This window comes from Clavelina lepadiformis, chromosome 7 (assembly GCF_947623445.1).
Source record: "Clavelina lepadiformis chromosome 7, kaClaLepa1.1, whole genome shotgun sequence".
In the NCBI taxonomy this organism is placed as follows: domain Eukaryota; kingdom Metazoa; phylum Chordata; class Ascidiacea; order Aplousobranchia; family Clavelinidae; genus Clavelina; species Clavelina lepadiformis.
Window position 1 is genome coordinate 15,587,315 of NC_135246.1, and position 14,478 is coordinate 15,601,792.

Sequence of the window (14,478 nt, forward strand, 5' to 3'; positions counted from 1 at the left end):
TATAACAATGTGCAACAAAATTTCAACTTTAAAAAACTTCAAGAACTAATGAGGTTGTATTTAGTAAATTCCGGGGCGCTGAATCCGAATATGGGCTTGGTTTTTTTATGATCATGTCATAATGTTTTCAAAAAAAGATTTTTAATTTTTTCAATATTAGGCTTGAAAATACGATAAAATGAACATTACACGCACGCCTAATAAGCAACATTCAAATTCACGCCTGTGAATAGACTATTCATGCTTAATTTCTTATGCTACCTGAGAATTGTTCCGTCAAATTTTGCTCTTTTGTCCAGTTCTAACATCACTTAAAATTGTAATCAATGTAATTTAATGTAACAAAAGTAATCAAAGTGGCAATACACTTTTACATTTTACAAGTTTACATTTCCATTTTACATTTATTTTATATGCATGGGCTTTGAGAGGTAAGTAATGCTGTTATTGACACGTGATTGCGCTTCATAAAATGAGTCTGTGAGCAACCAACCTTTTATCGGTCTTTACAGTTGATCGTTTCAACAGGACTTTACACGGTTCGACCAACCAAACGTTGAAAAAGAAAAATTTTAAAACTTTTGCATAAATTTTCCGTGATCACAAAAGTACACAATGATTGCATCTGTACTTGGAAATGGTTTACTTGGTGCCAGTCAAATCGTGAAAACTGGGACACGTCTGGATTAGAATAATGGAATAAGCATGCACAATACGCTAATTAGCCTGGTTGATGACAGCTGATTGTATAATTAAGAATGATTAATATGCAGAGCTTTTTTATAAAAAAATAAGCTGTCAGAAATCCAAAAGAGCAATAAGCGAACAAGGAAGCCGTCTTTATTTGCATTGGTGTGATGCTCTTAATTGTAATGTTCGTGATGGAGATCACTGAAAGAGGCCGCAGCTGCACATGTGATTGCGATTTGGCCTATGTGCTTGCCATTCTGCTATCCGAGCGATATTGTTATCCTATTTCTTTTGGAGGAAGATAAACCATTTTTGGAAGTTATTAGCTTGTTGACGCAAACGGACTCAAATGACTAAACGATAATGCACGTGAAAACAGACCTTTTCTGATAAAAAACGGATTTTGGAATCGCGCCCTGCCCAATCAAGAAATCGCACGTTAACCGACCGCTGTGCTTAATTAAATTTTTTGATTAATCGTTACCACATATTCTTAAACTCTCCTGTTAATACCTAATCAAAAATTGGAACATTAATGCAATATGAAGATTTTCCGTTACTGGTACTCGATCGTTTTTGGTCTCAAACTCACATGTTTTTGAACAAAAGCATGAAACAGGAGAATCAAGCCAAAACGCTAATCAAAACATTTTTTCATTGGAAGGAAAGTGAAATGTTAGTAATAATGTTCACACATGATATGGGAATCTCTTAACATTTCTGTTTTTTTGGCAAATTGACCTACTGTACATCAGTATATTTAAACCAATAAGTTTTACCACACGGACACGATATGCAAAGTTATGCAGCGCTATACAAAAATTCAGATTCAACACAACAGCACTACCAAGTGGTGTCTGTTGAAAAACTATCTAAATATATCAGGGATGTGGAAATAAGAAACATCTCGGTCTCATGAGAACCAAGCTTTCGATTGACATACATTTGAGCTAAATGTGGTATATTGAGTGTGTAAAGCAAAACAAACCGTCTTTGAAATGCAACAGACCGCTTTGTGCCACAATAGCAAAGATAAACCAAAGAAAATTAAACTTTCAAGATAAGCCAAACAAAGACTGAAATTAAAAAATGAAATTGCAATTGACTTCCATTTGTTAAAACCAGCCTTTTCCAGCTTCAGAACAAGGACATCATTACCACATCCTGCAGCGTTTCAGTTCACGGAATTGAAAAAATGATTTCTCGTCATTTTTTTAACATAATAAGCAAGGAGCGGAAACGTTACAGTCTGTGTCGTGATGAAGGGTTATTCGTTTCCTTTCGAATAACCTGAAAAGCTTCACGTTTCTTAACGATGTCTGGTACAGTGCCAGGTAAGTTTTCGGTGTTTGGTTATCTGCAATCTTTAGTGGGATTTTAGCTCGTTCTTGTCTGTACACTCAAGATGTCACATTACAGGAATATGTATCATCGGAACACGTTTATCTTAAATACATTTCGAGCGTTGATTATCGTGTTCTTTATAAATTGAACCAATAACTTAAGCACTATATTCACCGTGTCTTGCTGTACAAACGTTTCAATCGTTTGAGCGTTTCACATACCTTCTTGTATCAGCAAGGCACTAATTTAGCCTTGAATGTCGGAATAGCTGATGGGCGTTACGATTGCACCTTGTAAATTGCACTCCAAACAAAACACTTGACATGTATATAAGGTTGGAAGGTATGATGGCCGGTCGTTGGTAATGCATATATTTTGATTAACTGTATGATGAATACCTTCGGCGCCGGTGTACGCGGTGATGTATGCCGGTTTTTAAGATTAAACACCACTTACGCTTATAAATCGAGAATAAGAAATCTGAAAACTTTAACGTTCAAATCGTTGACAACAGGCACGTCAGAAAAAGTGATATTAAAATTGGGTAAAAATTCGCTTTACTGTAAACTAATAAAAATAGTATTAGCTTTAATTAGGGAGGTCCGCAATGACTATACTTTTGTGCGGTTGATTTTGCCGCAATGAGATGTCAACTTGGTGTCACTATCTCTTCTTTAGCATCAGCAGTTAGCGCAAAACCAGGTCGGCACTTCGTCTTCCGCTGCAATAGTCGATGTTTATGACACAATACAGCCTCGATTTTCAAAGAAATTATGTTCAAAATAGATTCGTTTCATTGGTTAAATGGTCGTAACTCGTAAGCCAACGTCTTTTCACTAACTAATAAACTCGTGTATACCTACGTAATTACATATAATAAAATTATTTCAATAAATTCCTCACTTGCGTATTTTCTACGAAGTGAACCGCATTTCCACGACTGTATATATGCTCCACTAAACTTCTTTTAACAGTGATCTCGCTTTTTGCCTATCTGACCAAATGATATTACAGAATATGACATTAAATAAACATAATTTGAGTACAGTATGATGAAGGAAAGAGGTAAATTAATAGTTGAGTTGTGTTTTTCGAATCTAAACTAAAATATTAACAACGTTTAAGTAGGCTACTGGTTACTTACGGACTAATCAAATTCTTGGATATATCAGCAAAAGCATAGTAATGTCATTGAGAGGGCATATCATAATAAACTACGCTTAGTGCCATTTTATAGCCTGACCTTAATATAACTAGAATTTTCTCGTTCGTGAAGTCAAGTTTAATTTCACGTTTACGGTGAACCGTAACACCCTGAACTATGAGTAACTATATGCTGTGTAGCGTTATCACGCTAATAAAACAAACCGATGATCTTTGAAATGTCACATTTAATTAGTCAAAACCAGATACCTACTACCCCCACCCCAACCCCCCCAAAAAGCGCACTGCCTTTATATTTGACGAGGGTGCCAAATCATGTTATCAAAATAGCTAAGAACAAACTCCCAAAAGGTGCTAATTGGCAAAAAAGCTTCAAACGAAAACACGATGATAAGCAACCGTACAATTCCTGAGGAACAAAATTCGTAACAGTAAGATGTAATATTTTTCTTGTACCATACCTATCCTTAAAGTAAACACATAGTGCTATACTAATACTGCTATTATTACTAAAACGATGACAATTTTTAAGATATAATGATAATGAAAGTCGGTATATAAGTTATATCTATATTTTCTGATTGACATTAATTTAAGGACAAGCGAAATAAATTTGTTCCAATTTACTTGAATTTTTATGAATTTATTTTAAATTATAAATTTTACAACAAGCAGCAAGTGAGTTTATGAATGACTCGTTTCATTTGTGAATAAGCAACCAGGGAATCGGGAACTTGCTTCACTCCGGTCAACTTTAGCGAGTTCTCAATCGAAACTTATGGCTTTCTTTTCTACACTCATTATATTTTAAAACTGGTCGGTTAGAGTACATTTACAATACATGTAGGTTGGTTTAAAATGTAGTGGAACCCAACTGTATGCCGCTAGCTCAACACATTCCATTGAAAGTCGAAAAATGACCCTTTCTGTCTTTTATTAAATCACGTTTATGGTGTATGATGACAAGTGCTCATAAACATTTGATGCATTTTATTGCAAACTTTTCTGATTGCATGCTAAAATTGTTATAAGAAAACGATATGTAATAATGTATTTATGTTAAACATAAATTTGCCATCGATTATTATAAGTTTTGTTTCACTTCAGTCCGTTTAAAGTTATAAGTACATTTTCTATACATTTTAAGTGCATCAACAGCTGACCCTGGTTAATTGTTAGAAATATCAATGACCAAATGCTAATGTGTTTTGAAAATGCTCCGGCTTTGAAACTCATCTAAAGTAAAGGCCCTTTTGATGAACCGCATTTGACCCGACGACAAAATCTGCACAGAGCTGAAAACAAACAAAAAGTGTTTGATTAATAAATTTTTAAACTTTAGTTTTAAATATAATGTTTTTTAGAACAGTTTGGAAAAAATCCAAACATGCCCTTGAAATTTTAAGAACACTTGAGAATTAAAGATGTTCAAGATAATAACTCCTGAAGCAGATATATAAAAGATATACAAATCAAAACACGTAAATCACTGCCCTTTGGTAAAACTTACCTTTAAAAAGCTTTTTGTCACAATCGCCGTTGTATGATCTGTGTGACGTATTTTTGCGGCAATATTCGTCGCATTTCTATAAAAGAAACATATTTTAGCTGTTGTTATTGGCTTAAAACTAAAGTAAAGTTATTCAATCTGACATATAAGTCATATATGACAAATTTGTGACTTTGATCTTGACATGCAGTTGTACACTGAAACTAAATGGAAACTTTGATTGCTACATACGAGCTGATAGATATGAAGTTTTATCTTTCTTTTCAATTCATTTATAGATCCTCACCCTGTTGATAAAAGCATTCCCAAGACTAAATGCAGAAATCTGATTCTCTTTCAATATTTTTGCGAGATAAAAGTCTGTCAGCGATTCACCGGACGAATGATGGGTGACATTTCCTAACACTTCATTTTCGATAGGCTCCGCAGATGTCACTACATAGAAAGAAAACGTTTTCATTAGCAGCAAAAGGAATCTGTTTCGATTACCAAACGTTACAAAGTTACCAGCTAGCGTGTTTAATCATGGCTTGTGTAAAATAAATGTTATTGAACAAAAAATGAAGGCAGAAACAAAAAATCCTGTTTGTCAATTTCGTGATGCGGAAAGGCTTATTTTATTTCAAATAATTGGCAACGAATATGTACAGCTATGTTGTCATAAACAAGCTACAATTGAAGCCTGTGCAGAAGATCCAGTCACACTGCAATATAAAGTTGCTATACAGAAGCCACTATATCTGAAAAAGCAATCGCTAAGTTTAACTATAGTTTGAAACCGTGATTATATCTTATGACGTTTTGTGTTTGTTAAGTATAGTGGCTGGTTTGTAAGCTCTGGTGCTTCATTTAACTTGTTAAAATAACTTTTGTTTCGTGCAAGATTCATCGTTTATACAGATTTTGAAGTGCTGAAGCGTCATTAGATACAAAAATGTTTATCTGTTTTGCTGATAAGGTGCTAAAACATCGGAAAATCTAACCGCCAAACATAAAGACGATAAACTAACAATTAAAATAGTCAAATAAAGGAATTAATATATGTGGAAGAATATTTTGATAAGATGTATAAACTTAACCTGCCAATTCTCTGACATCCAATTGGGTAATGTAAACATATATTGTTTCGTAAAGTGTTTGCCATATCATGTTATTGTTACTTTATTAAAATATATACTGTAACTCGCAATAAACATTAAACGGATCATTATACTTTACATTACGAGCTAATCTGAACAGAAAATTAAAAAAAGTTTGCTTACCAAAAGGTGGTGGTGCAAGAATGAGGCAAATCAAGGCCAATGTAGCAAGGATGGCTTTCATCTTGGTAGTTAGATTTGCACGTACGGTACACAACTGTATTAATTTGTGGAGAAAAAACTTACCAATGTCACTCTAAGATCCTGCATGAAAAGAGTTGTTTGCATACTTTTGTTGTAAATATTACAAAAATCTTAAGTAGACATAAACGCGAGTGCTCTTCCTTTTGAAGTCAGTTAAGGAAGATTAGAACAACGCATTTTTAATTACGATCGATCTCGCGGTTTGGCGTGCATTGCCAGTCAGCCAGACGTTTCTCTTGAAAAGATTTGCATCCAAACGATCAAATCACGTTTATTGAATTATAAAATGGAGTGATTTCTACCAGTTTGCCAAGGAATGACTTTGCCACCCCGCAACTTTGTCTGAAAATATTAACTACAGTACCCTTAACGCTGTTGTTTTTATTGCACTTTTTGCGCCCAATTAACTATGTAACGTGGTTTTGTACTTTAAGCTAATAATCTCATTTTTCTATATTTAAAACTGTTATTGTTAACAGCAAACAATTTTATTGATTTTAACAGCAATTGCAGAATCACTGGTTAACTTGAAGATATTAAATCTGGATTTTATTAATTCATTCCTAAGGTATCAGAAATCGCAAAAACACCTGACGCCAATATATGCTTCAGAATTAAGGAATATCTTCGATATTTGCCTGGGTCCTGTCCACCAGACAATGCTGCTGATGACAAACTTGCTCTTTGTATGTTTCTTATATACTGTATGAAAGCTGCAGGATGCGAGTTAGACTGTTTGCCAAGAAACGTGATTGTCCCAAATTAGCGAGTTTGCATGCGCTTCCTAGTTACTGAGTACGACGCTAGCAATCCGTTGGACCGTAATTAACTTTTCAATGGCTTTAACGTTTACGTTGTTTAAATCTGGTTAAAAAGAATCACGACATACTAGTTAAGTTCCAGACCCGTCAATTTCATTACGTATGTAGGATGCTGAGATGTATGAGTGTTGCGTCACCTTTTCTCGACACCATCACCATTTAAGCCGGAATTTTTGGCAAACTTCTCCCCATGGAAGTTCTACCTATGGCAATCATCCAAGTTAGGAGCTAAGTCACTTACAGAACTTAATACGGGCAATTTATTAGAAGTATTAATATCATTTTTTAAAAGGTATATATTAAAATTAAGATGATAGAATTGATAGAATCGATACAATTGAAATCATAACTAAAACAAAGGATTTTCAACAGGAATTGCAGGAATTACATAAATAGATGTATACAGTAAAATCTTCCCGCGTAATTCAACAAAATTTCATTATAAAAACCGTTTTCTTAAAATTTTAGATTTTCTTGCCAAAGGAAATTTGATTGGCAGACAGTTGATGAAAATGTGCGTCAGGAAATCCTTTTAAACAGGAAGGAACCGGAAACTGCGAAACCCGAGAGGCATATAGACTGCTATTTTTGTGCTGATATTGATAAGTATAAAACTTTTCAATTCTTTTACTTTTTTTGTCCATGTTGAAATTATGAAATTGCAATATTCAAATAAAAATATTGTTTCGTATCCAATAAGATGATTCCGGTAATTTTAGTCCAGTTTAGCAAGTTGTGAAGAATATTGTCGGTAATTGTAATAATAATATTGTTGAATATTGTTGGCCAGTATACTTTCAAATGTGCTCTTATCAGTTTACATTTTAGGTGTAAACCAGCCCACCATGAAGGTTATTTACATTGCATTTCTAGCTATGTAATTAAACAGGTTTGCATCGTGATTTAATAAAACAAAAATTGTATAAAAATACAAATCTGATCGTTATACTTAAACAATCCATTGAAAAATCTGATATGACTTTAGGTATACAAATTTGAAACGCCGTATACAAAAATTTTGTCACGTCGTATAGCCACGGCCTGACAAATGACCCGTGTTGTTTCGGGTTTTATATTTTTTAGTGATGATAACTTTTGTGTTGGGACTAGGAGGGTTGGTTTGTTAACCAATTTATTGGTAAGCTTCATTGCGTTTCTGGCAACTGGATAGTTATGCCTTTTACAAAACCTATTTTTCAAGGATCCACCAAGCTTTTTATAAAAACAAGATCATACATTTTTAAGATTATGTTCTATATGATTGTTTTTTGAAAATACAGTTTTAAAAAGATTCAATCCATTATTATGCCAATGGCACAAAAGCTATCGAAAAACTCGACTGCCTAAAATCAATCGAGCTGTCAGATTCAGCAGAAAAAAATCATTCCTGTTTCTCCATTTTTACGTTTGTTTTTTTTGCGCCTTCCGTAACTAGCAACAGACGCTTGCTTATGTCTCCTGCATCGTGACGCTAACGGTCTATAACCAGATTAAAGTGTAGAAATACGTGTAAAAGTATCGTTTCCGTTTTAACGCAATGGGGTTAATTAAAAACAATTTCCTGATTGGACCCAGTTGACATTTACCATTTTGATTAACAAATGTTTTCAGTCGTGTCATCAAAACTTACAGCGTGTCCATCAACAATTTAACATGGTTACAAAGATTTATGACTATACACTATATTGTTAAAAACATAATAAAAAATACAAACCATTCATCATTATAATTAGGTGATTGTAATAATACCATCATGTTTTTTCTGCAAAACTATGAAATAATAAGTGGAAGTTTACATATAATAGACTATCAGGTCAAGACACACGATGACCGACATTCACATCTTGTAAACAGCATATATCCCAAAACATAGTATGACCTATATAGTGACCTGATATCAGCAAACGCACAAACACTTGGCAGTTTTCTTACGCTGGAATAATAACCGGAATAATATTTGAATAATGTCACATGAAATGATATTTGTGACCGTGAAAGAATATTTGTGATTGTGAAATAATTTAAGGTCCAATATTCGACGATATTGTTCTGCATTTAAGGACGAATCGGTAGACCTGACAAAGCACTGAAAAAAAAATGATTCCATAAAAGCAAGAATTATTTAATTGTCAATGGCTCATAGTTTGCGTTTTAGGGCTCTGTGTTTGCAATTACCAAATACAACAATTTTTAAGTAACTGCTTAGTCAGGTAAGATGTTTGTATAAACAAAATTAATTACAAAAAATTAAAAAATTCTTAAAAGCCAAAACTGAACTTACATCGTCGTCTTTTGTTAGTAGGACAGCTACCTCTTGACCTGTAGAATGCGTTATATCTGCAGTACGGTGTGCAGTCGAACTACAAACATTTTAGCATGGGTTCAGAATATTTCAGCAGAATGTTTTGCATTAGCAAAAATATCTCCAGTTTTCGATGTATTATCACACTTTGCATTTTGGTAAATTAATTATTTAACACACGTGTTATAACTATATGATCAAAGAACAACTGAAGTCTTGTTATAATAGTTTATACATTATAACTAAAAATCTGCTTTTATATCCAGTATAGCAACGGTATGGTATGATATCATAATAAAAAAACTGATAAATGTGATTATGCCTTGCCCGTTGTCGAACGAGACATTCTACCGTGCCTACTTTTTACCGTTTTGAAATACAATACTATAGTTAACTGCAGGTTCCTTCAAACCAGCACTAAAAAAAGCCGGTAACACTAAAACCCTCCAAGGACAATTTAAGTCAGAATATCATAACATTTATGTTAGGAATGCGCGATTTTTCCCGGTGAAATGGCGGAAGCTTAATGCAAATGGCTAAACAATAGTGAGACAAAGAGCATAGCTTGGATTGAAAGCAAAGATCTTTTATTGAGCAGTAAGGCGGGACCGACACAGATAGAAACGAAGCCGCAATGTTAAATGTAACAAATACTTTCGCGTTGCAAAAGCCCATCACAATGTAAAACGTGCAATATAACAACCATGTGCGTTAACAACACGGTAAAACGAACGAAAACATAAGTCAAAGTTTTTCGTGCACCTTCGAGATATAATGCAACATTTTTTCTTGAACGATTGCTTTTTGTTCTTCTCCACGCCTAAGTTTTTTGTGATTTCCGCCAGAAGACAACGGAAAGCTTTGGGAACTTCAACGTTGCAAGTTGCCGCCGTCTCAAAGAAGCCAACGCACGACAAGTCACGTGACAATGCATCACCGACATCTTGCTCGATTTCTCTGGACAGTTCAGCCTCATCCACTTTATTGCCCACAAGCACCACCGGTATGCTTAGGCCCGCCGGGGCGGGATTTCTTGTCGGGGTCTTCACCGGGTTCTGCCCGTCATTTCTTGTCCCTTCTGGGTCGTTACTTGCGTCTTCAGACTTCGACCTGAGGCTTTCGAAAAGTTTCTGAAGCGCCGTCGTCTTGAGGAATTGGAACGACGCTTTATCCACGACCGAATAAACGACCATCACGCCTTGACAGTCTTTCAACCTCTCGTCGTCCAGGTCACGAAAGACGATAACTTCGAGGTCATATTTCCCATTGTCGAGTTGGACGATCTTGGAAGGATTGTCACCGGGTTCTGTGAATTATAAGTCAAAAACAGAGATTTACCCAAACGTATACGTAAAAAGTAAAAAATACTATAGTAAAAATATAAAACCCTTTGCAATATCGTTACAAAGTCGCGGGATGTTAAATCATACATCAAACGAGAGTTTATTTTACTGTAAGGGCTGTAGAGATAGTATAATTATTGTCGGATGCGCTGTTCTCCTGATGAAATGCCGTCACACAATAAACTACATCACACCCAACTTACCGTTAGAATCCCTGGGAGCAATCCAGCCGTTTGCAAATTGATGACTCAACGAATACTTCCCGACGCCCGAAGTACCCACTATAGCAATCTTCAGCCGTGGCAGAAATTTCTTTCCCATTTTCGTAGTAATTCTGCGCAGGCTGAGCTCAGTAACAGTAGCAAGACGTAACAAATGGTTTTACAGCATTTCGAAAGTCTTTTATAGGATGCGTGTGTAGAAAAAATAGAAAAAAGTTTAATAGAAAGTCTGATAACGTTATAGATTATGATAACGAGGTTTGTTTACAAATCCAAGATCTGTTAGAATTTATCTCCAGTCCGCCACAGGGAAAGATAATTGAGTGATTTTTGTTATCGTCAATCATCGACTCGACGTGACATTGCGCCACTACCAAATACCTTCAAAGGTTACGTTGAGAATTTGTTGTTTGATACAAGATTGAACCATTTTATCGCTTATCAGCTCTGGAACCACTACTTTGTTCCACAAGCAAGAAGAAGCAAGAAGTATCTCGTTAAAACTAAAAGCAAACCAAATCCTTTGATTTTATATTTTCGCGTCGTAGACTTTGTTGCCCTAACACAATGGTTCTCAGCCTATTTCTACCTGCGGACAGCTGGCCGTAATAATTCCTATCTTGTGAATTCCGACTTCAAAATTGTGACTTAATAAACTCTTTATGAAGAATTAAAGTATAACTCGCGTACCCCTGCACCACCTTTGCTGGCTTCAGGTTGGGAACTACTGCTCTAATCCTAAAGAACTCGATTATATTTGTTTAACAAGGACAGTTGATGACGACGACTTGTACGATGGCGGAGGTTGCGGTAGAGATAACGAAACCATCTCCAAGTCGGAATGGGACAACTTCTTCAAAGAGCAGTCTTCGTTAAGGGCCTGTGGTATTATTTTAAGCAATTTTGAAACGGAAAACGGCAATTGTGACGAAATTCGCATGCAAGACGTAACTATAGAAAAAGCATAAATGGTTTCGGTCCAATGCGCTTGTGTTCTTAATTTGTGATGGTTTGCTGAGTCCACCCCTTCATTACTTTTCTTGTATCATACGTATCCTTAAAGTAAACACATAGTGCTACTAATACTGCTAGTATTACTAAAACGATGACAATTTTTAAGATATAATGATCATGAAATTCGGTATTTTTTTAATTTACATTAACTTAAGGACAAGGCGAAAATTTTTTTTTCCAATTTACTTGAATTTTTATGAATTTATTTTCAATTGTAAATTTTACAACAAGCAGCAAGTGAGTTTATGAATGACTCGTTTGAATTGTAAATAAGTAACCAGGGAACCGGGAACTAGCTTCACGCCGGTCAATATTAGCGAGTTTTCAATCGAAACTTATGGCTTTCTTTTCACGCTCATTATATTTGAAAACTGGTCGGTTAGAGTACATTTACAATACACGTAGGTTGGTTTAAAATGTGCTGGAACACAACTGTATGCCGCTAGCTCAACACATTCCATTGAAAGCCGAAAAATGAACCTTTGTGTCTTTTATTAAATCCCGTTTATGGTGTATGATGACAAGTGCTCAAAAACATTTGATGCATTTTATTGCGAACTTTTCTGATTGCATGCTAAATTGTTATAAGCAAACTATAAACTTATATAATAATGTATTTATATTAAATATAAGTTTGCCATCGATTATTATAAGTTTGGTTTTACTTCAGTCCGTTTGAAGTTATCAGTACATTTTCTATACATTTTAAGTGCATCAACAGCTGGTCCTGGTTAATTGTGAGAAATATCAATGATCAAAATGCTAATGTGTTTTGAAAATGCTCCGACTTTGAAACTCATCTAAAGTAAAGGCCCTTTTGATGAACCGCATTTGACCCGACGACAAAATCTGCACAGAGCTGAAAACAAACAAAAAGTGTTTGATTAATGAATTTTAAAACTTTAGTTTTAAATTTAATGTTTCTTCGAACACTTTGGAACAAATACAAACATGCCCTTGAAATTTTAAGAACAGTTGAGAATTAAAGATGTTCAAGATAATAACTCCTGAAGCAGATATATAAAAGAAATACAAATCAAAACACGTAAATCACTGCCCTTTGTTATAACTTACCTGTAAAAAGCTTTTTGTCACAATCGCCGTTGTATGATCTGAGTGACGTATTTTTGCGGCAATATTCGTCGCATTTCTATAAAAGAAACATATATCAGTTGCTGTTATTGGCTTAAAACTAAAGTAAAGTTATTCAATCTGACATATAAGTCATATATGACAAATTTGTAAAATTGATCATGACATGCAGTTGTACACCGAAACTAGCTGGAAACTTTGATTGGTACATACAAGCTGATAGATATGAGGCTTTATCTTTCTTTTCAATTCATTTATAGGTCCTCACCCTGTTGATAAAAGAATTCCCAAGACTAAATGCAGAAATCTGATTCTCTTTCAATATTTTTGCAAGATAGAAGTCTGTCAGCGATTCACCGGACGAATGATGGGTGACATTTCCTAACACTTCATTTTCGATAGGATCGGCAGATGTCACTACATAGAAGGAAAACGTTTTCATTAATAGCAAAAGGAATCTTTTTCGATTACCAAACGTTACAAAGTTACCAGCTAGCGTGTTTAATCATGGCTTGTGTAAAATAAATGTTATTGAACAAAAAATGAAGGCAGAAACCAAAAATCATGTTTGTCAATTTCGTGATGCGGAAAGGCTTATTTTATTTCAAGTAATTGGCAACGAATAAGTACAGCTATGTTGTCATAAACAAGCTACAATTGAAGCCTGTGCAGAAGATCCAGTCACACTGCAATATAAAGTTGCTATACACAAGCTAGTATATCTGAAAAAGCAATCGCTAAGTTTAACTATAGTTTGAAACCGTGATTATATTTTAAGACGTTTTGTGTTTGTTAAGTATATAGTGGCTGGTTTGTAAGCCCTGGTGCTTCTTTAAACTTGTTAAAATAACTTTTGTTTCGTGCAAGATTCATCTTTTATTCAGATTTTGAAGTGCTGAAGCGTCATTAGATACAAGAAATGTTTATCTGTTTTGCTGATAAGGCGCTAAAACCTCGGAAAATATAACCGCCAAAGATAGAGACGACAAACTAACAATTAAAATGGTCAAATAAAGGAATTAATATATGTGGAAGAATATTTTGATAAAATGTATAAACTTAACTTGCCAATTCTCTGACATCCAATTGGGTAATGTAAATATATATTGTTTCGTTAAATGTTTGCCATATCATGTTATTGTTACTTTATTAAAATATATACAGTAACTCGAAATAGACAATAAAAATGCCATTATACTTTACATTACGAGCTAATCTGAACAGAAAATTTAAAAAAAAGTTTGCTTACCAAAAGGTGGTGGTGCCAGAATGAGGCAAGTCAAGGCCAATGTAGCAAGGATGGTTTTCATCTTGGTAGTTAGATTTGCACGTACAGTACACAACTGTATTAATTTCTGGAGAAAAAACTTACCAATGTCACTCTAAGATCCTGCATGAAAAGAATTGTTTGCATACTTTTGTTGTAAATATTACAAAAATCTTAAGTAGACACAAACGCGAGTGCTCTTCCTTTTGAAGTCAGTTAAGGAAGATTAGAACAATGCATTTTTAATTACGATCGATCTCGCGGTTTGGCGTGCATTGCCAGTCAGCCAGACGTTTCTCTTGAAAAAATTTGCATCCAAACGATCAAATCACGTTTATTGAATTCTAAATGGTCTGATTTCTACCAG

The 14,478-nt window shown here is 34.6% G+C and overlaps 3 protein-coding genes across 3 annotated transcripts; all 3 read right to left on the minus strand.

Moving 5' to 3' along the window:
- Positions 1-4,193: 4,193 nt before the first annotated feature.
- Positions 4,194-6,107, minus strand: LOC143465487 (uncharacterized). The gene is made up of 4 exons (XM_076963813.1): positions 5,971-6,107; positions 4,995-5,143; positions 4,709-4,784; positions 4,194-4,493 (listed from the first exon to the last, which is right to left on the minus strand). Exons 1-4 carry the CDS (start codon positions 6,029-6,031, stop codon positions 4,435-4,437), a joined length of 345 nt encoding a protein of 114 aa, XP_076819928.1. The 5' UTR covers positions 6,032-6,107; the 3' UTR covers positions 4,194-4,434.
- A 2,820-nt stretch (positions 6,108-8,927) lies between these two features.
- LOC143466193 (ras-related protein Rap-1-like) lies at positions 8,928-10,870 on the minus strand. The gene is made up of 3 exons (XM_076964829.1): positions 10,721-10,870; positions 9,937-10,480; positions 8,928-8,958 (listed from the first exon to the last, which is right to left on the minus strand). Exons 1-3 carry the CDS (start codon positions 10,836-10,838, stop codon positions 8,928-8,930), a joined length of 693 nt encoding a protein of 230 aa, XP_076820944.1. The 5' UTR covers positions 10,839-10,870.
- A 1,357-nt stretch (positions 10,871-12,227) lies between these two features.
- LOC143465486 (uncharacterized) lies at positions 12,228-14,254 on the minus strand. Its single transcript, XM_076963812.1, has 4 exons — positions 14,094-14,254; positions 13,113-13,261; positions 12,827-12,902; positions 12,228-12,611 (listed from the first exon to the last, which is right to left on the minus strand). Exons 1-4 carry the CDS (start codon positions 14,152-14,154, stop codon positions 12,553-12,555), a joined length of 345 nt encoding a protein of 114 aa, XP_076819927.1. The 5' UTR covers positions 14,155-14,254; the 3' UTR covers positions 12,228-12,552.
- Positions 14,255-14,478: the final 224 nt, after the last annotated feature.